At 38.6% G+C, this 24,085-nt stretch overlaps 1 protein-coding gene across 3 annotated transcripts in view; it reads right to left on the reverse strand.

Moving 5' to 3' along the window:
* LOC137974331 (uncharacterized) overlaps positions 1-24,085 on the reverse strand; it is a 62,808-nt gene that overhangs the window by 1,376 nt on the left and 37,347 nt on the right. For all 3 annotated transcript variants that reach the window (XM_068821256.1, XM_068821254.1, XM_068821253.1), the window contains exons 13-25: positions 18,453-18,728; positions 16,929-16,999; positions 15,568-15,793; positions 14,767-15,066; positions 10,565-10,867; positions 7,643-7,749; positions 6,344-6,533; positions 5,223-5,328; positions 4,446-4,677; positions 3,953-4,022; positions 715-768; positions 459-596; positions 1-95 (exon numbers count right to left, since the gene is read on the reverse strand). The exon at positions 1-95 is cut by the window's left edge and continues 1,376 nt beyond it. In XM_068821256.1, the coding sequence (XP_068677357.1) occupies positions 1-95; positions 459-596; positions 715-768; positions 3,953-4,022; positions 4,446-4,677; positions 5,223-5,328; positions 6,344-6,533; positions 7,643-7,749; positions 10,565-10,867; positions 14,767-15,066; positions 15,568-15,793; positions 16,929-16,999; positions 18,453-18,728 (2,168 nt within the window). The remainder of the gene's footprint in view (positions 96-458; positions 597-714; positions 769-3,952; positions 4,023-4,445; positions 4,678-5,222; positions 5,329-6,343; positions 6,534-7,642; positions 7,750-10,564; positions 10,868-14,766; positions 15,067-15,567; positions 15,794-16,928; positions 17,000-18,452; positions 18,729-24,085) is intronic.

Consider the following 24,085-nt stretch of genomic DNA (forward strand, 5'->3'; position numbering starts at 1 on the left):
ATTTGTTGAACCTTGTTCTCTGTTTGTGATCATTGAAACTGGCTGAAGTTCCATGTAAACGGATGGCTCTGCAGAAGGGTGGCCACCCGTATTCACTAGAGTAGAAGAAAAAGAGATAAAGCTTTAACAAGAATAACGAATACAGCATAAAAAAATTAAAAGCACAGCGCGAAGGGTAGGCTCCTCAAACGACTGACTCATTTATCGGTGCCAGAAAATAAGGATAATGTACTTCACTGTACCCTCACTTTTAAACGCTGAAGCTTTCGACCACTTGACCCTCGACTTGTTTTGCTCCTCTATAGTCTAATATACTCCTAACATACCCCTCATCAGCTCTACTCTTCTTTGCCATCATCCCACTCCCTTATGCTACCCTGCTCAAATATTCTCTTCTCTTCCCTGTCCCCCCTGTGCCAGCTAATGTGTCTTATGACAAGGCGTTCGCGATTACAAACCTGGTTCATAATCTCCAGCATCCTGAACGTCTTTCTCACCAGCTTTTGAAACTCGCTTTGAACGCCACAACAGATAGACGTTGCAAGCAACGGACAGGCCAAGCAAGATACTAGAAACTACTGAGATTGAGATTGTTCCTGGGAAGAATAAAAGAAAGGCAAGATTCAGATGCCAGAGTTGGACAACGACGACGACAACGAAGACGAAAACGACGACGACGACGACGACGATGACATTATCTCTGGCATAACATACCTGAGCATCCTGAGCCTCCTGAGCATGACGAGTTTTGTGCCTTTCCCTGTGCACCTGAAGAGAGATAGATCAGTTGACGCAAAGCTTCTGAAATATCCAAAATAATTTTATTTGCTTTTTTCTCTGATCAGATAAAAATCATGACGCGGAGCGAGATTTTCAAGCCAATCAAGAAGCACACGAATGCCAACCAAAAAAAAAAAAAAAGAAAAACCAAAACCAAAGTAATTACTTTAGCCAATCAGAAAGGACAGAGGCAATCCGGTAAACCAATCAAAACTCGAAGTAATTACACGCAGCCGACACAAAGTGCGGGAAAATGTGCACGCGCGAGCCATGATTGGTTTTGGTTTCAGTTCTGATTGGTTGAAAAATTGGCGCGAGAACTTTGAACCAATCACTGAGTGAACTAATCATAAACCAAAGCAATTTGCAAATTACTTTCGACACTCAATTGAAAACCACTCTATCAAATCATATTGGTTTTTGAGGAGTGGGGAAAACCGGAGTACCCGGAAAAAAACCCATCGGAGCAGAGAAGAGAACCAACAAACTCATCCCGCATATGACGCCGGATCTGGGAATCGAACCCGGCCACATTGGTGGGAGGCGAGTGCTCTCACCACTGCAACCACAAACTTTCTTCTGACACCCAGTTTAAAATCTGGTGTCATGGAAGGACTTAGCAGATCCGTCTGCACTGGTTTTTCGTTGCTGTTTTCTTTTTCTCCGTCTCCAAAGGCGTAAAATCATTGTATTAGTTGTCACTTACTTTACTAGCGATGCGTTAAATATGAATCCCCCTTTTTTACATGCAATTTAACAGCTTTTAATTCTTTTTGTTATCACTATTTTCAGGTTTTTTGTTATCTGAGAGTTTCCATTGTCGGACTCTTTTAATAATAATTTTATCACCTAAAAATGTTCCCTAAACAACCTGAAATAACGTGACATAGCCCCTTTAAACCGTTCGTCAGAGCTCTAACGAACTCAGAATTCGAACCCGTTCGAATTCACTCCCTTAAAGTCTAAGCATTTGCTACCTATTTCCAGTAAGTGTTAGGATAAATCCATCTTTTTATTTTACTCGAAGAACAGAGTTTATGATGGGTCACTTTCAGGAGGCGGCGTGGTTCAGTGGTTAGGGTGTTGGGTTTGCATGCGGTTGGCCTGGGTTCAAATCACCTTCTAACTTCCGGTTGTTCCGGATTCAACTCAACCTCACTTTGTAAATAGCCAACTGGTTGCCTCCTGCCAGCTGGGGTTCATAATCATGTTTCTGTTAAGTTTGAACTGTTTTCTTTCTGATTAAGACGTGGGGTGCTTGTAAACTAGCTTGATAGCTACGTGCATTTTCACTAAAAACCAAGCATTTTTTTTTGTGACATAAATTGTCTGTATGCTTCCGGGACAAGAGTGATGTCGAGTTTGGGGAGAAAAGCAAGGGAACACTTTGCGGCGCTTATCAAAAGCGGAATGCAACTAATAGCCCTTATCGAAGTTATCAGCGGTTTTGCCACATGACCGAGGCTAAGGGATCATTTTGTATTGAAATGACCCTTTGGCCTCTTTCGCATGTAGTTCTAAACAAAAGAAAACGTTTCTGCAGGCTCAATTCCAATAAGGACCATTACGTGCATTTTTGGACGTATCTCCGATCCACCCACTGTTGGGATCATCCCTTACTGTTTTGTTGGTGCATTTTGTAACGCGAGAGAAGTCTATCTTTGCTCTGTGGTCGGGATTAAAATGCTTGCAAAAGCGCACACAGCCACAAGTCAGACTATTGATCATTTGCATCTGACGTCACGGCGTCAGATGCAACAATGCAGTAAAATGTCTTTTGGGAATTTGACTCTATTGTTATGCACAAACTTGTGGGGTCATTTTCTATTGCTTTGTACACCAACATGGCCGTCTCATCACGTGGATGAAAACCAAGAATAGAGCGTTTTCATCTGACGTCACGGCGGCCATGTTGGTGTACAGAACAATGCAGTAAAATGTCTTTTGGGAATTTGACTCTATTATTACGCAAAACTTGTGGGACCATTTTCTATTGCTTTGTACACCAACATGGCCGCCTCATCACGTGGATGAAAACCAAGAATAGAGCGTTTTCATCTGACGTCACGGCGGCCATGTTGGTGTACAGAACAATGCAGTAAAATGTCTTTTGGGAATTTGACTCTATTATTACGCAAAACTTGTGGGACCATTTTCTATTGCTTTGTACACCAACATGGCCGTCTCATCACGTGGATGAAAACCAAGAATAGAGGCGTTTTCATCTGACGTCACGGCAGCCATGTTGGTGTACAGAACAATGCAGTAAAATGTCTTTTGGGAATTTGACTCTATTATTACGCAAAACTTGTGGGACCATTTTCTATTGCTTTGTACACCAACATGGCCGTCTCATCACGTGGATGAAAACCAAGAATAGAGCGTTTTCATCTGACGTCACGGCGGCCATGTTGGTGTACAGAACAATGCAGTAAAATGTCTTTTGGGAATTTGACTCTATTATTACGCAAAACTTGTGGGACCATTTTCTATTGCTTTGTACACCAACATGGCCGTCTCATCACGTGGATGAAAACCAAGAATAGAGCGTTTTCATCTAACGTCACGGCGGCCATGTTGGTGTACAGAACAATGCAGTAAAATGTCTTTTGGGAATTTGACTCTATTATTACGCAAAACTTGTGGGACCATTTTCTATTGCTTTGTACACCAACATGGCCGTCTCATCACGTGGATGAAAACCAAGAATAGAGCGTTTTCATCTGACGTCACGGCGGCCATGTTGGTGTACAGAACAATGCAGTAAAATGTCTTTTGGGAATTTGACTCTATTATTACGCAAAACTTGTGGGACCATTTTCTATTGCTTTGTACACCAACATGGCCGTCTCATCAAGTGGATGAAAACCAAGAATAGAGGCGTTTTCATCTGACGTCACGGCAGCCATGTTGGTGTACAGAACAATGCAGTAAAATGTCTTTTGGGAATTTGACTCTATTATTATGCAAAACTAGTGGGGCCATCACGTGGATGCAAACCAAGAATAGCTTAAACGTTAAACGGTACGTCCCTGGTACTTTTAGCTTTCTAGTTATTTTAGGGGGCCACTGACCCTCCTTATTCTTATAAGTTATCTATTATAAAAAACCAACGTAAAAACATGGGCACAAACAAATGTTGTTGTTGTTGTAGTTGTTGTTGTTTTCTTACCTGCTTTCACGTCAATCTGAGCAAGAAGTTTTGCAGCGCCGGTGAGGAATTGCTCATCAGTGGAACGCTTCTGTAGAATACATCCAAGTTTATTTTAATCGCTTTCAAGCATCAGTGTAAGGTCATTTAAAAAACACTCAATCTTCTGCGATTTAAAGGTTAGCTTCGCATTCCAGCGTCATCAAAAAAGCTGATGTAGACATGAAGGGGTATAGAAACTCTAGTGCGGCATCGGGTTCGATCGTTAGCCCTTTGTGAGATAAAAAGTCTTTGAATACCTTTTTGTGTGAAAAAGTTAAAATTATGTTCAATCTGTTTTGCAAACAGTAGGAAAACTGCAAGAAAGCCCCCTCCAAGTGCGCTAGGCGCTAGGCGCCGTTCGCATGTATTTGCTTTGTGCCAATCTTTGTGACACGATTGGTTCCTTTGTTATCTGTGTCCAAGGGTGGTTTTGCTATAATCCACCTCAACAGAAAGACCATCGATGGTATACCTTTGACTTAGCAGTTGTTGCTCTGGAATATACATTGTACTTCTGGCCGCGTGACAACTTCTTATTAGTAAAACCACCTATGTCTTCTCCGTCACCAAGAACAAATGTCATCGAGGGATTAACAGCGCTTGCAGGTATTTGAGCAGAAACATAGAAATCAGGTCCAAAATTATTCCATTCAGAGATTTTATCAGTCCAATCCTCAACTCGATGCACCAAAACTTGATAATAACTAAAACCATAAAACAGAGGAAATGAAGTAGATAAGAAATTAAAGCGTAGTGGACTGAGACTGTTGTGCTAGTTACAAAGGATGTAACAACCACGTGACCTGGTGACGTCATTTGAAGGACTGAGAAGAAAAATTTTACCGCCGTATCCCACAACCACGCGCGGCCTTAAGAGTTGTTTCCAAATTTCCTGCAGTATTTCCATCGCCAAAACTCAACAGATCATTCCGTGGCTCCCACATTTCCTGTGACTGAATGTACCTTCAAGTAGAACCCACGAGATGTAACCTCGCCTCTGCCACGTTGAATTCGAAAATAACATTCAAGGCCGCGCGCAGTTGTGGGATAGGGCGTTAAATTTCATCACCAGATCACCTGGAAGAGTAGGGAAAAAAGATCGTCCACAATGTACAGCGACTGCTGTCAAAGAGCCCTGTTGTCATTGGAAAGCAACGTAGTAGATAAAAGCCTTTCAGTGACAGAATCCACTTATGTCTTCCTGAGAGGTTTTACTTTTCTTCACTAAGTGCTGGTTGAGAAGTCTTACCTGATGGGGCCGTTGTCCTGGTCTGCGGGCCAAATAGTTAAATTCACTGATGATCCAGTAGTGTCGATCTTTTGGGTTCCCACTGGGTTTTTCGGTGCAGCTGGGGCTGGTGATAACAAGAAAACTCGCTGAAGCAATCTCCCATAAAGATGACCATGTTTAAAGAGGCACTGTCACGCTAAATTTGATGTTTTTAGGTCACAACTGGGTACAAATCTCAATTGGTACTTAAGCTCAAACATACCACATTCCTCACAACCCACTGAGAAGATATGAAATGTATTTATCGAACAAATAGCTATTCGTATTTAATTTTTGGCGACTTTCTGCAGACATCGTCTCCAAACTTGAAAAAAAGTGGCCACTTTTTTCAAGTTCCAATCCATTTCCAGGCGCAAACAACAAAGAATTATGGCTTCAGTGCACTTCAATGGTTATTGGTAACAAAACTACAGCAATACTTTTTCGTCTTCATTGATGCAAAACCGTCTTTTAGTGTTTTGAAGTTTAACTAAAATAGCGTGACACAGCCCTTTAAAATCAGATGTTATTTACAAATGTTGGAATGGGAAGTATGTTGGTGTTTGTTGTGTCACAAAACGACAGAAATCTGGTGTCTGATAACGCCTCCAGTTCCCAAAACAAGCAGCAGTGAGATCTCGGTCAATATTTAACAATGAAATTAGAGGCAATAAAGAGCTGTGAAGTATTTAAAAACAGGCAGGCTAAGCTTCATATTAAGACGTGTATAGTGAGCATTTTGCGGTCTTGAATTCTCTGAGGATTGTCGTCAATCCATCAAGTAACTACATGTTACAATGTTGTGAAAAGCTTCTTAAGTTTGGTAAACATAAGTGGACTCCAAAACACAAGGAACAAACACGAAGGCAGACTAACCACCTTCAAGCTTGATCTTGAACTTTTCAACAAAACTTGAACAGATAAAACTTGAACAGATAAAAGATCTTTCCGACCGATGGTCAAGCAAAGATCTCCCAAAATCTAACATTTTGAGGTCGTCTTTTTTTTTCACCTAATGGTTCTCAGTGAAGCAGTATGGATTGAAAAAGCATGCACAAAAGAAATTAAAAAGAAAAAGACAAAGCAAAAGAATAACATACCAGCAATCAAAGTATGAGTTGTTACCATGGAGCTATTGTCCCCATTGCCACAGTGTGTTGTAGCAAACACAACAAAGTCGTACTTTGTGCCAGGATATAGATTGGTAAATTCTTTGCTCAATGCCTTGGTTTTTACTGTTCTAGAGTCTATGAAGTCAGGATAATAACTCTTTGTACCTTTGCAGATAACCTGTCAGATGATTCAAGCTGGGTATTAACAGCCAGGTAAATACCAGGTGATCTGGTGACGAAATTCGGTGGACTGGGGAGAATGCGGCCTTATTTTTTAATTCAACATGGCAGAGGCGAGCTTAGATCTCGTCGGATCTACTTGAATGTTCATTCAGTAACAGGAAATGTGGTAGACACGGAATAATCTGTTGAGTTTTGGCGATGGAAGGTACTGCAGGGAGTTTAGAAACAGCACCTAAGGCCGCGCGTGGTTGTGGGATACGGCGTTAAATTTTACTTCCGAGTCCTCCAAATTACGTCACCAGATCACCTGGAAGGACTTATCTACATTCCAGACGTCACCTCTTCTTTTCTTAGTCTTCATTTCCCACCTACTCTATTTTCAGATTTAAAGTGCCTATCACCTCAAAACACTTTTTCACTTTGTTTATTCTCCGAAATCGTCCCAAATACATCGTGTTGTTTTTAGAACCTTTTGATTGAAATTTCATCTTTTTATTGACTGTCAAAGACGGGAAAAGTGATCACACTCTGATCCATAACCGAGCAATAAAGGAGAATGGGTTCGATACCGGGTTGACGTCACAAATTAATTTGCATTGAGATATAGTTCTTTGAAAACAGCGATGGAAATTAATTTGTGACGTCAACCCGGTATCGAACCCATTCCCCTTCATTGCTCGGTTATTAATCACGGTATGACCACTTTTCCCGTTTTTCAAAGCCAATGAAAGAGCGAAAATTCAATCTAAATGTTCTAAAAACAACACGATTTGCGATGATTTCTGAGAATAAATATAGTGGAAAAGTGTGTTGAGGTGATAAGCACTCCAAAAATTTGACACAATCCACACGCCCTTAGTAATCTAAATTCCTCCTTTCTTCCTCTCGCCTTAGCACCTGTGTTAACTTGAGTTACTGTCATTCAAAATATCGGCACCCAAGGAATTATCACAATTAACTAAATGTTTTAACAAAGTTAACCCTTTTTCAAATGTAAAACCTTGGCATATAGCTCGAGGAAGGTGGTCAAAAAGAAAACTAATAATTCACTAATAAATTCCTGGCAATTTCTAATTGAACTAAGTGTAAAAATCAATCAATTACCGTGTACATTTGCACATCATCTCCGGATATCTTGGGCTTTTTCCAGAACAAGGTAATGCTTCTTTTATCTGCAGAACCTGCCTTGACGTCACTTGGTGGACTAGGAGCTGTAACCAAAATAATTGTAAGAGGGTTATCTATAGATTGAACCATAAATCAATTTGGCAAGTGCATGGCCCAGTGGTTAGGGCGCTTGCCTTGAGATCTAGAGATCCGAGGTTCAAGACCCGTTCTGACCACTGGTTCAATTTGTTCCTGGTAGTCCCTGGTTCATCTTCCCACCTTCACTTGTAAGTAGCCAACTGGTTTGCATCCGGCCAGTTGGAATTCTCAACAGTTGTTGTTGTTGTTGTGTTCCGTTGTTTCATTAATTGTTTTTCAATGGCCCTGAAAAGCCCCATGGGGCACGGTCATATAAGTATGTATGTATAAGTATGCATTTCATATTTCTGTGAGTTTAACTGTCCTAAGCTACGATCTCTGCTACACAGTACTGATACAAATGCAGCAAACCCCCTGCCACAGTGCATTATCTCCAAACCAGATGCAACATTACAACAGCAACTCATACAGCTGTTTCAACGCCGTATCATGGGAAGTCACAATCTGGACTTAACGATTGGTAACGACGACGAAAACGTCATCTCAAAAAATAACTGCACTATCGTAAAGTTTCTCGCGGTTAGGCCATCTCGTTCCCGTCGTACAATGTGAGCGAAGTATCCTAAAAATAGATTGGTGAGAGCGGTTCCAGAGAAAAGATAGAGAATTAAAGATTCACATTTGTGCGCCCACGTTGTCGTCAAACTCTCAAATTTGGTGATTTCACGTCGTTGTTGTGCCGAGTATCGCAAGAATACGTGCTAAAATGCGTGCGCACGTGCAGCTTGATAACTTTTCCTCTTTTAACCAATGATATTGTTGTTTCGTAGCGTTCTCATTGACGATCGCGGGGTACATCTTTAAGTCCCTAATGGGGTTTACAGGGGAACACCCACTGGGTTCAGGTGGCAAATGTGTGACATAATGCTGAGGCACTCTCGCGATTGTAGATTTTAACCCCCATAAAACCATGAACCTACAGAAGTGTCATGGACTAGCTCCCACGACTTTATAGCTCAAGGGTAGGGCAAGGTTAGGCCGCGCACAGGCGAGTACGCTTTCTTACATGCCAGTCTTCTTGATTTTCCATGCAAGATGCGAGTTTATCCTTGGTGCTGACAAATACATCTTTAACCAATTGATTCACAAATTTTGACTGGTTTTTCAACGTTGTGGTTCCTGTTCTAGAACATTCGGGATGATGATGGCAGTGTCCAGCAACACCCATCTTCCTTGGAGAAATTTTGTTACACACTGATGGAAGTTCCCTATTCCCTCATACAGAACTACATTTGGAATATCTGGAATATGATCTTGTCATCCGGCGTTCAATATTGTTCTTTAACATTCTCATACAAAACCAATTAAGCGAGGGTTCTAGTTGTAACACTGCCTTATTCTTCAGTTTGCTTTTGACTTTCAAAATTTCAGCTTTTGTAATGACACCATCCCCAGTATTTAGGTTGCATATCACTTTTGTAATGCTCTCATTGTTATTGTCCACTGATGAACGTTTCCCAAAGAGGTCACTAAAAATAATGGTGGTACAAGGATGTAGAGAAACCAAACTTAGTCAAATAACCTGAAAGTTGCAGGTTTGACTTCTGCATTTAAGGAACTCTAGTCAGAACATGTTGATTGCTTCGTCTTGACAGACGCTAGCCATCCCGTAGTACACAACAACAACAACAACTGTTAAGAATCCCAACTGGCCGGAGGCAAACCAGTTGGCTATTTACAAGTGAAGCTGGGAAGTTGAACCAGGGAGTACCAGGAACAAATTCAGCGAGTGGTCAGAGCGGGTCTTGAACCCGGGATCTCCGGATCTCAAGGCAAGCGCCCTAATTATAACCACTCGGCCACACTATTGAACTACTGCCAAATACTGAGACTAAAAAGAATAGTTATTTTTGTAGAACTGTTAGGACTAGAATGCGTTGCCAAGCGAAATTGTTAACATTTAGTCCGCAGACCAATTTAAAAAAGTCTTATTTGAGCATTTAAGTAATAATGATGATTTTTGATATTGTATAAAAATTAATGCTATGATATATTTTTTTCCATTTTACATTTTGTAGGAAATTCCGTTAAGGCTATTTTTATTCTTAACTTATTTAATTTTATTTAGTTAGCCGTTTCGCGCTTGCGTGATGTCACCCCTTAATTTGCAGGACTACAAATGTTTGAATAAAGGTGTAACCTTTGAATAAAGCTTGCAAAGCAAAATAAAGCTTGCAAAGCAACACTAAGATTTTTTCCGTGTATTCAGAGCCACCATCGAAGTAAGAAATACATTTCTACAGCTTTATGTATTTAATGGGAAAAACATCTCCTACATCCTTCAATGCAATGGCGAGAACGCACTCTTTCGACAATTTAAGTCCCAGCAGTACCGTGTGACCATCGTCACCAGAAGCCAGTTTCATAACCTAGCTTACACGAGTCTCCTATGGCTCGGAAGTACAGCATCCGAACAAGAACTCAGATATGGTCGTAGGTTAGACAACTGCAAATGAACACTCAGATTTTTTCCGAGTATCCACGAGTCACCATTGAAATAAGAAATAATTTAACTCTCTCGTTCTAATCAACATGTTCCATTGTACACTCTTTTTTGTTACCTTTGGCTATTTTGTTAGATTCCCAATTTATTTCACGTTGTTATTTATCTTTGTTTAGCATATTATAAATTCAAATGTAACTTCAAATTAATTCTACTTTCAACTGAAGATGGTCGTTGCACGACCGAAACATGTCTTGCAAATTTAAATGTGTCGTCACTTTTATAAAAATAAGAAATACCTCTCATCAAATACCTACCATTGGTCACAATCCCGGAAGGAAGTGCGCCAGAGGGTCCAGGACCAGCTGAAGTGTATGCACGCACATAAACACTGTACTGAGAACATGATGTCAAATCGAGAAGAGTTACAGACGTTGTTGTTGTTGTGTTTTGATAGAATGGAGCTGATATTATCCCTGATTTTGACTTCCTCATATGCATGACTTCGTAAGCTATCACATCACCATTACTAACAATTCTTGACAGAGCATTCCAGCGTATGTGAAAACTTGTCTCAGTCATTCTTTGCGACGTGATGTTTCGGGGAGAAATGCTTGGCTCTGAGAAAAGAACAAAAATTGCTTTGCATGACAAAATGACCATCAGAAAAAACAGCATCATACAATGACACAAAGCAGTGATTGTAAAAGAAAATGAAGTTAATGAAAGATCTTCGCGCTTATCTACATTTTAATAACTTTGGTAAACTGATTTCCCAAAAGATGAAGTTTCATTGCTCCATTGGTGGAACACCACAGTGGCTCTGCGTACTGGTCATGGATTTGAATCTCAATGAACCCCAGAATATATTAAGCCTTGTTTATGATGAGAGTGTAAAAGAGTGAATTAGGAAAGAGTGTTGATCTATCACTTTGCGGTCTTGCCCTAGCACAGTCACAAATTGATTTATTTTTAGATACAATTTGCGCACGAAACAAAGGGCCGCCAATTTTAACCAATCAGAAGAAGCCATGTTGCGCGTGACTGCTTCTCCCATGTTTTTTCAGGGAAATGACAACTGATTTTCGTGGTAACGGGTATTCTAAAAATAGACTCATTTGTGACTGTGCTGGGCTAGTTCACTCTTGCAGTGTGAGGATGTTTCATCATTCGCACCATAATCCACAATCAGTTATAGCTCAACAGAACAATCCAGGAATACAAATACAAAAGAAAGGTCACAAAAAAAATTCCGTAAAAAAGCTCTTTTCTTGTCCCATTAGTGCCTCATTTATTGTATCCAACCTTCTTTTTAAAGAGTCAACCACAAAATGCTGATTAATCAAGAGACTAAGATTATCCATAATTCTATGAGGGAATGGCTGCTCAACTTTATTTGTTATACACATACACGTAACTGGGAATCCATTGACTTATCAAAGGATAGCATGAGAGTCCTCTAACACTGACGTTGTTAATATTCATTAAAACAGCGTGAGAACTTGGTGTTGCCTCAAATCACTGTAACGAAAACTCTGAACTTCTCAATGTGTCCGGATGAATGTTCCTTGTGTAAATGTTGAAAACTCTGTTGCACTCTCGGCAAAGAAAAGTAACACAAAACAGATCATGCTCGCCTCAGGATATGTAAACGCAATCCTCGTCTGTGAACGAAGAACTCGCGCAACCATACGCGATTAAGAAAAACAAATGACGGAATATTTCCGCGGCCGTTACAATGGCCTCTTTTGATTTAGCACTCATCGTAACGTCTTCAATCCATATTATTTTAAAGGAAATACTTAAATATATTCGTTAAACGATGGGCTATTACTTCCCAATGATTCATTGTGGGTGTGACCATTTGTCTAAACCATTTGCTGCATTATTCGTAGTTTTTATGTTGCAAACAACATCGAAAGTAATTAAAAGTTAGAAATGATCACAGAACTGAATGCATCCCAAAGGGATTATAAGATAGTACTGATCTAACCACTGAAAACCAAGGACCATTTGAATACTAATCAATGTTCATCTTAACGTATCTTAAAAGCATGATGTTATTTCTTTACCTCATGCTGGGGATAATTTAAACAGTGTTTTGCCTCTTTGTTTCACAGTTTTCAACACAAAAACTACAGTCCCGACAGTGTTATATATATCATACACTACGACGATGTTCTTGGTGTCACGTTAGAGCAGCATAGGAACCTGTGGGATATCTATCCTACACTATAATCATCACATTTATGGGCGTCTTAGACAATGGTTCTATTACTCTTGACTTACAACAGGTAGTAGTCAGTACGTATCATTTCCTGATGCTTAAATGTAACAATGCTTTAAACCAGGTCATTTTGAACATTAATCTGCTCCTCTCCTGCAACCTCACAATGTTGTCCACTGTGGCTGACACCTCACCTTCCCACGTCAGTTTGATCTCCTGCCATTTACCAACCACTACAAAGTTCTCATGGTTCGAGAAGACATAATTATGATCGGTAAACTCTAGGGCCCACATCCACCTGAAAGTGTTTGCGGTCATTTGTTCTTGTTTTTAAACACAGAGTTGTCAAATGTCTGATCTGATTGGCTCGCTGTACATTGTAGAATTGTGCAAGTTCGTGCATGAGAAAATTCGTTGTAACTTTTGGGCGAATATGGGTCTTTAAACACCAATGTTTTCATGAGGACGAACGCAAGAACCTGAAAACTTCAATTACGTAAATTCAATTTATTAGCATTAAGTGGTGGATCCTCTCGTTAGGGAAAAGAAGCATCAACATTTTATTTGATTTGAGTTACTTTCTTGATTTCAGTTTACGGTGCCCCCAATTAGTGCTCCAGCGCAGGATCAACTAGACACTTAAATAAAGTTCCTTTTCTTTCTTTTCTTTCCTTTGCTTCTGAAAATTATGTTTCAAGGGAAAGACTGATGATATATTTAGGGAGCAAATCCCAAGAAGCATTATCATTGAACACAATTAAATGAATGTGTGGTTTAAAGCCATTATAGTTCCTTTTTTATTCTCTGTGTGATAATACAAGTAAAAGGTATTGATCAAGGCTAGAGCCTCACTTGGATCATAACATTCACAAAAACTTAAATTTTCATAAATTTCCTCAATTATGAGCTTGTTAAAATGTTGAATTCATTGAGTTTTTCTGTATTTACTGGCAATCAAGTAAATGGATTGTGCTGCTGAACACTATTATTGAATTTATCTAATTCAAAAATTGCATTGTACTCATATCAAACACTTGCTTGATGACAACAACAACAACAACAACTTTTTATTGACCCCTTATACTTGAAAAAAAAAATTAATGTACATGAAGTAAGAATTAAAGCTAAAAGGGGTGTTGGCTTCCTAAAATAACTAGAAAGTTAACAAGGCTAGGAAACCAAACTACATAGAATAAATTACAACATAAGGGTCAGAATGATGCATACACACACACACACGTTGAACTATAGATAACTATAAAAAGGACAAACAAAATTTACAAGCCATGGGGAGAAGGACAGATAAACTTGGATGAAATCCTGAATATAATAAACGAAAAATCAAATTTAAGGCAGCAAATAAATCACAGAATAAACTGGGAAGAAACTCATTACCCTAGGGAAAACAGAAACCAGAGAGAAATTAATATTGGCACAGCAATTCATTTTTTAGTTTTTTTTAAAATTTACTAAAAGGAATTGACTTTATATCTTTCCCAAGAGAGTTCCATACCTTTGGTTCTTGAAAGTGAATATTAAATATTCCATAGTTTGTTCTAGCTCGAGGTAGGTAATAAGATTGATTTGCTGCACTTCGTGTATTGTAGTTATGAATATTAAGCACTGAATTGAAGAAGGCATCAAAATTCGAAGGCAATGAGTTATTATGAAATTTATGCATAAAAAGTGCAATATGAAATGTAACAAGATCAGAAAGCTTCATAATTTCTAATAATCTAAACAGTGGAGTTGAATGCTCATCAAATGTAGAAAAAGTCATAAATCGAACTGCTTTTTTCTGTAAAATATATAAAGGCTGAAGTGTAGTTGAGTATGTATTACCCCAGATAATTATACCATAGGTCAGAAATGGGTAGATTAAAGAATAATAGAGATTAGTAAGAATATCAATATTAACATAATGGCGAAGCTTAGACAAGATGCCTACACTTCTTTTAATTTTCTTTACAGTACATGCGATTTGAGGTTTCCAGGATAAATTTGAATCAATTAAGATTCCTAGGTATTTAATACAAGATTCCTGTTGCAACTGCTTCCCATTTAGAGTTAGGTGGAAGTTGAATGTTAATTTCCTTTGAGGAGGATGAAAAATTACAAAACTAGTTTTTTTCTATATTAAGAGAAAGTTTATTAGCACAAAGCCAGGAATTCACATTAGAGAGTTCATTACGTGCACATAACCAAAACATTTACCTGCAGTCAAAATTATAGTTAAGTCTTTAGAACATTATTTTAAGCAATTGCTAAGATACCAACATCACATTCACTTACTGTACACAGGCACTAACTGAACCTCAGTCACCGCTGTCCCTGGTTTAATAGTCTCAGCTGTTACCCCAACAACATATTCTATTTCACCCAGAACATCAAAAGTGTAGCTGAGTGTGCCACTATTTGTGCTGTCACGATGTGAGATGGGACCGTCTCCAAGGTCAAAGATGTAATCCAGTGTGTATTTTGTAATGATACCATTTTCTTTAGCAGGTTTATCCCAAGTCGCCGTCATTCGTGGTCTGGTATTTTCACTAGGCTTGTCTATTTTCAATCGAAGATTCTGTGGTGCACTGGGTGCTACATGAACGTAAACAAACAAATAAACATTCAAAATACATGTATGTTTACTGTAATTAAACTGTAATTTACTGTTTTATCACAATGTGCGCATTCAGTAACATGACTAGCTTAGTTTGTTCATCATAAAGAAGAAAAAGGAAAAATGCTTTTTAAAACAAGTGCCCTCAATTATCAACTTGGCCTGTATTAACTTGTTTTGTCAAAAATGTAAGGTTCCTGTGATGTCCCCTGCTTAAGGGCTATTGCTGTTACGAATTAGGTCCGTGAACAGAAACATAATTAAAAGTTTTCCAATGAAGTGTTTTAGTAGGTGGATGTATTTCTGCGATCACTTGCTGTTAGAAAATACAAAAGGAAAAAAGGCCAAAATCCTTGTGGTCACTTCATTCACTGACATTAGCTACCCAGTTGGAGTGATTGAATAATGTAGCTTGATCACACGTTAAACATCAGAGTTTACTTGCAGTGCAACTGAAAAGAAACCATTGGGCAACAAACCATCTTGTTTTGTTTTAGCTTGGCGATCAAGACTCCATGGACCCCGGTGGTCACTGTTCTCCACCCTGACGTTAATTAGATAAACAGTCCACTTCGTCAAGTTGCTCAAAGTAACACTGGTTTTTTCAGGTCCAGAGACACTGACTGTTGATCGACTTTTCCCACTTTCTCTGTAGCCAATGGTGTATCTAGCAAATGGCCCATTCAACTTGTCAAAGCTTGGTCTCTAGGAAGAAAACAAAGCACCTTTGATAATGTTTCAATGTAATATACAGTGTATCACTCATCTACAACGAAGAAGGTTTAACGTGACCAGCAAGCCAGCTGGCCCGGGTTGCTGGAAGCATGGTTAGCGGTAACCAGCATTAAATACCATGGAAACCTTTAGGTTTTGATACCTCTTGACCAACAGTTTGCACCAACCAGCCTTCGAGCAACCGGTCCCTGATCGATAGAAAACATTACTGATCAAGATCAATGCCTCATCAAGAAAACACTACTGTCACAATAGTTGTGGTTACACTAGCCCTTTTACTCATAGGTAAATAGCATTTGCCCACAGGCAAGGATGTCTTTGTGCGTAACCGCTTTCCCTAGACCAAAACTGCCCTTGGGTTATTTCCAAAAGAACTTCCCATGACAGTTCCTGAACTGAAAAGTGTGATTTATCTGCTCCCTGAGGTGGTTTGGCTGATCAAAAAGCAGAATGTAGCTAATTGCAGTGCTCTGAGTTGACCTCTGGTACGCTTGGTTAATTTCATGCCTATTTGTACCAAAGGTAACATGGCAGGGTTTCGTGCATCACTGTGAGTATTTCTTTCTTTATTTTCATGAGTTTGCCCTTCAGACTGTCAGTTACGAAGTCGATCAAGTTATAATCTTTGTTTCTCTGTTTATAATTTGCAAGGTCTGTGAACTCATATCTAATTATATTTTACCCTGAGGGGAGTCTTTTACTGTGTAACCACATCCCCAATGGTAACATGAAACCTGAGCTGAAACAAACCCAAACCATCTACCCTCCGGAAGACCCCAAACCCAAGGTGTGTGATGTAACCACACCTAATGCCTAGTATCGAAATGTATGTGCATGTATGTGGCATATTTAAGGATAAACATTTTCATGATTGGAAAGGAGATCTTGCTACAAATATACACATATTTCTTTTTGCAATTGACATTCTTATTCTTATCGTTATAATAAATTATTGACAGGGATAATATTTAGTCTTTTTGACTGACTGGATCATAATAATTCTACCATTAGCAACTGCATACACGTATGAATCCCTCAATTTGCCCTGATTGCTGGTAATTATTTTCTATGACATAGTTATTCATATTATCCACTACTGGGATACCTTCCATTCCACATAAATTGTCTGCGAGGTGATGCCTCTTGCATCAACAACTTGAAGAGATATTTCTGGCACTAAAAAAACATGATCAAATAAAGTAAAATGTATAGTCTGCAAAAAACATGTTCCATGAAGCCAGTAGGAAAGAATAATAATTATTATCTTAAAGAAATTAGTGCATGATTTTCTTTCCTGTAAACACGTTTCCAATGAACGCCATCCACCTTCAATGCAAAGAGCAGAAACTGCCAGTGAGTGTGCGACGAAAATGTAGAAGAATACGATACAAAATGATAATTATTACAAAGTGAATAACCTTCAGCTGAACACATGGTAGATTGGTCCTCCCAAAACAGAGTACAACTATAAAAGAACTTTGAATTTCATTTGCCACGGAAGAGCGGAATTTTTCAGTGATCATCATTAACTCATTCACTCCTCAGGCACCCTGGGACGCCCACAGTTGATGAGTAAAATCGTCTGGCATTACACAGAGTAAAATCTGTTAAGTTTCACTCCCAAGAGGCAATGGGTTAACACATGGAACCTAAAACGTTTTCAAAGCCTGAAACTTCTTGGTGTTATAGTCCCAGATGACTTACTTCAGTCGGGTACTTATAACATCGTCCAAAAGCTTGTACTTCTTAAAGGTCAAGTAACAATATACTTTTGTTCTATTGCAGCTTTGTTATATGGGATGCCACAGGCAGACCATGTCAATAGTCCAGTTGAGTTTTTTTTTCATTTTTCATTGTAGTCACAAATGTGCATACCACAGAGATAGTAGATTACCCGCTCGACAAGAGATTAGGAAATGCAATGAAAATGTTTTCTTTCATCCCAGGTTATCCTTTGTGTTTCCCTAGTAAGTTACTAACAGTTATGAAGCCATTTTCTTTGACTCTTCATCAAGCTTAATTTTGTTACTCTGTCTTTCAAAGCCCACAATTCAATGAGGAAATGAATCGATTCAAAAAATTTATCTGAACAAATAACCAGACCAGTCTGATTTTGAGGCACTGAGATGTATACGTCATTTCAGACTCAGCCTCAGATCCACCTACTTTTTTCTTATTTCCAGGAATATCAAGTAAGCAAACGCTAAAAAGAATAATCAGTGATCGTGAGACTTTCCTTAACAAACAGCAGGAAACTTTTCCAACACAGGATTCCTCTCACACAGCCACCAGTTTCAGGCACCCAAGGGGGAAGTTGAAAATGGTGGTGAAAAGGTAAACTTGGAAATCTTAAAATTCTCAAACCTGTTGCAATTAAGGGAAGCCACAGACTGCAAAGGACCGAAGAGACCAACAAAATGTGTAACTTACGGAACTGACAAAAATGGAAAGCTGGACAATTTAATCAAGGAGAAGCGCTACATGTATGATCATACAGCTACAATGTAAATGGCCCACTAAATTGACCCACTTTAGGCACGCACACTAACAGATCACAAAACATTTACATCAGGAGTACAATATGAACCTAAGCTCAACTGTGGCTGTAAATTACATACCAGTTACTTACTTGCTGTTGCTGTAGTGAAGCTTTTTGCATCACTCCAGAATCCACCCCCCAAGACACTTGAAGCCTTGATTTTGACACTGTAGGATGTGTAAGGCTTGAGATTTGACAACTCTTTACTCAATGAACCTCCTGGCAGTCCTCCAAAAACATGTGTATGGTACTGGAGAGTAAAGCTATTCACTGGTGCTTCATCTACTCCTGGGGTGTAACTCCATGTTACTAATGCTGTGCTTGTTGTTATTGTAGTGACACCAACGGTTGGCTTTCCTGGAACCTCTGAATACAGCAACAGAAAAAATGTTCATGCAAACGAACTTTACAACACTCCACAAACTGTTAACCTTCTTCCTCCTAGGACCTCAACTCTTTATAACTAAAGCACTGAGATGGAAATACACCAGAGGAAAAAACACTGGTAAAAATCCACAACAAAAGGGTGGCAAGATAATTAAATTTCCTTCATGTTTGTGATCAATATTGTTCTGGCTAAATGTTGGAACACTTTTTGCCCACATTTGCTTGGGGGTAAACCAGTGCTTTTTCCTTGTGTTTTCTCGCAATTGACAAGATTTTAGCTCATTTACCACTCCATTTGAAACCTGTCATCTGCTTGTTTCTTTGAACAGCAGCCATCTTTCAATTCACCACAAATTCAAGGGCACTTTAAGGGATATTACATGGAACACAAAACTAAATTCCCATGTGCGTGGAAGGTTGTCAAAAATAGATCCCTCATGGGACATGCGCTTACGGGTAACAAATGTTACATCATTAACATTGTCTGTGTCATTGTTTTTGTAATGGCATTGACAATGAATGCTTGGAATGCACGAAGAGCATAATTTTGCAATTAAGTGTTTCAGATAAACACTGCATGTGGCCATACTGTAACAGTTACAAAAACTGAGTGAATTTCAAAGGAAGAATGGATGCATTTATAGAGAAAATAAAGAAAAAACGAAATAATGAACAAGAGGTAGTAAAGTATGCAAAGAGTCGTGATGGAATCCGGCAGTAGGTAATCTGTTTGAAAATCAAGGTCAATGCAGAGTTCCTTTCTTGGATTTGCTTTTTTTATTTTTTCACTCAAGAAGAGCACTGGTAATTCTCAAGGTTTAATACATTTGTCAAATAATTCTGTATCACGGGCGATGTACAAAGAGAGAAAACAAATTATGAGCACGTCACCAGCAGGTATTTTTTGCAGGTTGCAGGTTGAAATTTCATTATAACTGGAAAACCACTGGCACTAAAAGGAAAGCTAAAGCGATAGACTTGCCGTGACTGTTACATGAAAAGCTAACCTTAGGCATAAAAACTTTTTTTAGGCGTAATTAGGCCTTAGGTTAGCTGTTCATGTAACAGTCACGGCAAGTCTATCGCTTTACCTTTCTTTTTAGTGCCAGCGGTTTTCCAGTTTTAATGAAATTTCAACCTGCAACCTGCAACCTGCAAAAAATGCCTGCCGGCACGTCACTTGATAGCATCAGGTAGCTTCATTTGCATGAGCGATGTTAATGTTTACCTACCAATTTTCCAGCAAAAATGTTTTGGCTTGGATAAAAATCACAATATTTTCCCCAGAAAATTATTTAAAGGTAATTTAATTTTGTGACCTTTCTGGTGTTAGTTGGTCTTGGTTTTAATTACCTACCAAAATTAGATTATCAAATTTCAAATTCAAGTTCTTTTACCATCTCAGCAACTTTCAGTCTACAAAGAATTTTCATCTAAAATGAAATTTACTTCTACCCATCAGGAACTTATATTTTAAATTTCTGCAAAATTTCAGCATAAATTAAACATCTCAATCTCAACATGTCAAAAATATGCATAACCCATCTATTGGCACATGTCAAAGTATGCCTAAAAACCCACTCTAATGTCGTCTTGCTTTAACTAGCTACCAAAAAATGTTTGTTTACGCATCTCGGCAGCTTTCAATATACCAGCCTGAGAAGTTTACCTCTACCTATGAGAAATTTATATTTTCAATTTCAGCAAAACAAAACAAATGGTCAATTGATTATGATTTTTTGGCATAAGAGATCTCGACATGACAAATATATGCACATCGCGTTGGCCAGTGTCAGAGAGCAAGTTGCCTTTGATGACAACTGATGAGATTTTTACTAAATGTTTTGAAATTCGAAAATATCACACATCTTACCGGAATATCAACATGAAAGCTCATTGGGGAGGTTTTATGGGCATTTTGACTCCAAAGGCTGTTTTTCCGCTCAAATCCTACTGGCTTCCACAACAAGTTTGCCAATCAAATTATCATGCGATTGTCGAAATCTTGCCATAAATTCTCTAAAATTTCTCTTTTCATAAGGAAAATTAAGAAAGGAAAAGTGATGCACGAAATCTTCCACTCACTAACTCACTCACTCACTCACTCACATTTGATTCAGCTATCAAGTATCTACAAAGTGATCCCACACCAGACGAAACTGTCAAGCGTGTCATTTTTCACCTGGGCAACAACCATATCCACACAGAATCTACTACTGAGAGCCTGAGAGATAAATTGAATATCCTAGTCACAGAATCACGCTCCAAGTTCCCAAATGCCAAAACTGCCTTCTGTAAAATCCCACAACAACTCAACAACAATGGAGATACCAAGAACGACAGGATCGCTCAATTAAACGAGGAAATGAAATTGCTGGATGTGGAATTTATAGATGTTAAAGCGACGGAGGCAAGCCTTTTTACACATGACGGAAAGCATTATAACAAGCGAGGTCTTGCTGATTTGGCTGGCACACTAATACAATGGGCAAGAAAAAATGGACACTCTTCCACTTCGCCACGATCTAAGCAACAGTCACATAATTAAAATCCAGGAGGAAAACATTTCAACACTCGACCAAGTGGAACTAGGAACCTATCAAGGGACCCGTCACAGCAATTGCTGATTTTACTTTTGGCTACACTTCAAAACGGTCGATGAACATAAAAGCGGAAATCAACAGTAAGCTTTACTTTAATAGTCACTTACTTTCACCAGCTTATGCAAATCAATCTAGTCATATTTATTCGACTGATATTATTCTATTAATTTTTTACGTAGTCCAACAGTTATCCTTTATTTTTTTAACGTACTTTAATTTATCTAATCATTACTATTATTTCTTCAAGATGAATAATCAAAATAACGTTTTTAATATAATTATTTCTTGGAATATTCAAGGCTAAACCGACGAAACAAACCGTCTTGAATACCAAATTGAACATTAAATCAATTAAATCTAAGCTATCCAAATTTGATATTATCTGTCTCCAAGAAACATGGGCAAAAGACGAGACATTAACTTTTCAAGGGTACACAGTGTACTCAACCGTTAAAAACACCGTAAGCAGACGAGGCCAAGCAGGGGTATCAGTATTAATTCGAGACCATCATCAAAATTTTGTTTCTCGTATACACAGTGATTCTCCCAACATAATTTGGTGCCGATTACATAAGCAATTGCTTGGACTCCAGGCAGACATTTTCCTGGCTGCAGTTTATCTACCCCCACTACAATCACAACGAAAGGCAGGAGAAGACATTCTCAGTATCTTAGAAAAAGGAATTCACAAGTACTCTACCCATGTCCAAGTTCTTTTACTTGGTGACTTCAATGCGAGAACGGGGACATTAAACGATTTCATTGAAAACGATGCAGATGACTTTTTAACAATTCATAATACCTACAATCGAGACACGGATTGCCCAAAGCGAAACAACACGGACTACACAATCAACAAAGTAGGAAGAGAAATATTACAATTATGCATAGGAAATAGATTGCGAATTTTGAATGGCAGGCTAACAGGTGATCTCGATGGAAAATACACTTGCTATCTAACTAGTGGGGCAAGCACAGTCGATTACGCACTAGCAAGTGAAGACCAAGTATAAAGACGATGTTAGGATTTCAAGTTCAAGCCTTGACAACCTACTCAGATCATTGTCCTATCAGTCTAAAATTAACTCCCTCCCGCTCTCACATGGTAAAAGACAATGCACCTAGACAACCACTATGCAAAGCGGCACCTACTCAAAAGAACTTTAAAAAGTTTCTTTGGAAGGCAGATTCAAAAGACAAATTTCTCAGTGCATTATCCAATCCTAATGTTCAAAGATTATTTGATTCCTTCAACTCAGAACACCACGCATCAGTAGACGATGAAATCTCGCAATTTAACCAAATTATCAATTCGGTGGCCAAATCATGCCTAGCAACATCGCGGAAAACATCTAAAACTACCAAAGAAAAGAAACCATGGTACGATCACACCTGCAGACAGTTAAAGAAACAACTGCAACAATTAGTAAAGAAAATTAACCCCAGTTCTCACCAATCACTACGACAAGATTATTTTGTTCTTAAAAAGAAATACAAAAAGCATGTCAAAATGAAGCATAAAAGACAAAAAAACCAAATAGTAAATGAAATTAATGCTTTACACCCAAAACACAGTCAAGATTTCTGGAGGTATATTAATCAACTTAGAAAAAGCGATGCTGTCGAAGAGGAAACCTCTGTTTCGTCAGAAGATTGGATATGTCATTATCAGAAATAATTATATGATAGCCAGGAACCGCACACCACTTTGGACTTTTCAAGTGAAGATATGGCCTGGGAAAACGAAAATTCACCGAATAACGACATTTTAGGACAACCTATTACGACCAACGAAATCCATGAGCAAATATCAAAACTCAAGTTGAAGAAAGCTTCGGGTATGGATTGTATCCTTAATGAAATGATTAAACACGGACGCTATTATCTAATGCCTTCATTAGAAAAACTGTTCAATGATATACTAGACAGTGGAACATTCCCAACCCACTGGAACATAGGTGTTATAAAACCGATATATAAACGAAAGGGTGATAAGCGGTCTCCAGCAAATTATAGAGGAATCACATTGACGAGCTGTTTAGGAAAACTATTTACATCAATCTTACAATCCAGGCTGAACAAGTTTATCGAACAACATAACATCCTCAATCCAGAACAGTTTGGATTTCGCCCAAATTCCCGAACAACAGATAGTTTATTCATCCTACAGCAACTCATTAATAAGTATACAAAACAACATAAGAAACTTTATGTTGGCTTCATCTATTATGAAAAAGCATTTGATAGCGTGTGGCAGTCCGGGTTGATCTATAAAACCTACCAGTATGGAGTTAAAGGCAAATTCTTTAAAAGTCATTAAATCCATGTATTCGTCGATTAAAAGTTGCGTCAAAACTGATGAAAGCTCTATCACAGAAATGTTCTCATGCAACAAAGGAATAAGGCAAGGTGATGGCTTAAGTCCAGTTTTATTTTCATTATTTATGAATGACTTACCGCAATACTTTAGGGACAACCATTGTCCAGGAGTAATGATTGGAAGCCATTCTCTAAATTGCCTCATGTATGCTGATGATTTGTTAGTTTTAAGTCCCTCTCCAGAAGGACTACAGAAATCGATTAACATCATTAAAAAGCACCCAGAGGAATGGAAGCTGAAGGTGAATACCAACAAATCAAATATCATCATCTTTAGTGGGAACGGTCAAACCAAAAACAAGGAAATTTTCCAATATGGTTCAGAAGCATTACCTATCGTCGACAAACAAACAT

The sequence above is a fragment of the Montipora foliosa genome, chromosome 10, assembly GCF_036669935.1.
Source record: "Montipora foliosa isolate CH-2021 chromosome 10, ASM3666993v2, whole genome shotgun sequence".
Lineage (NCBI taxonomy): Eukaryota > Metazoa > Cnidaria > Anthozoa > Scleractinia > Acroporidae > Montipora > Montipora foliosa.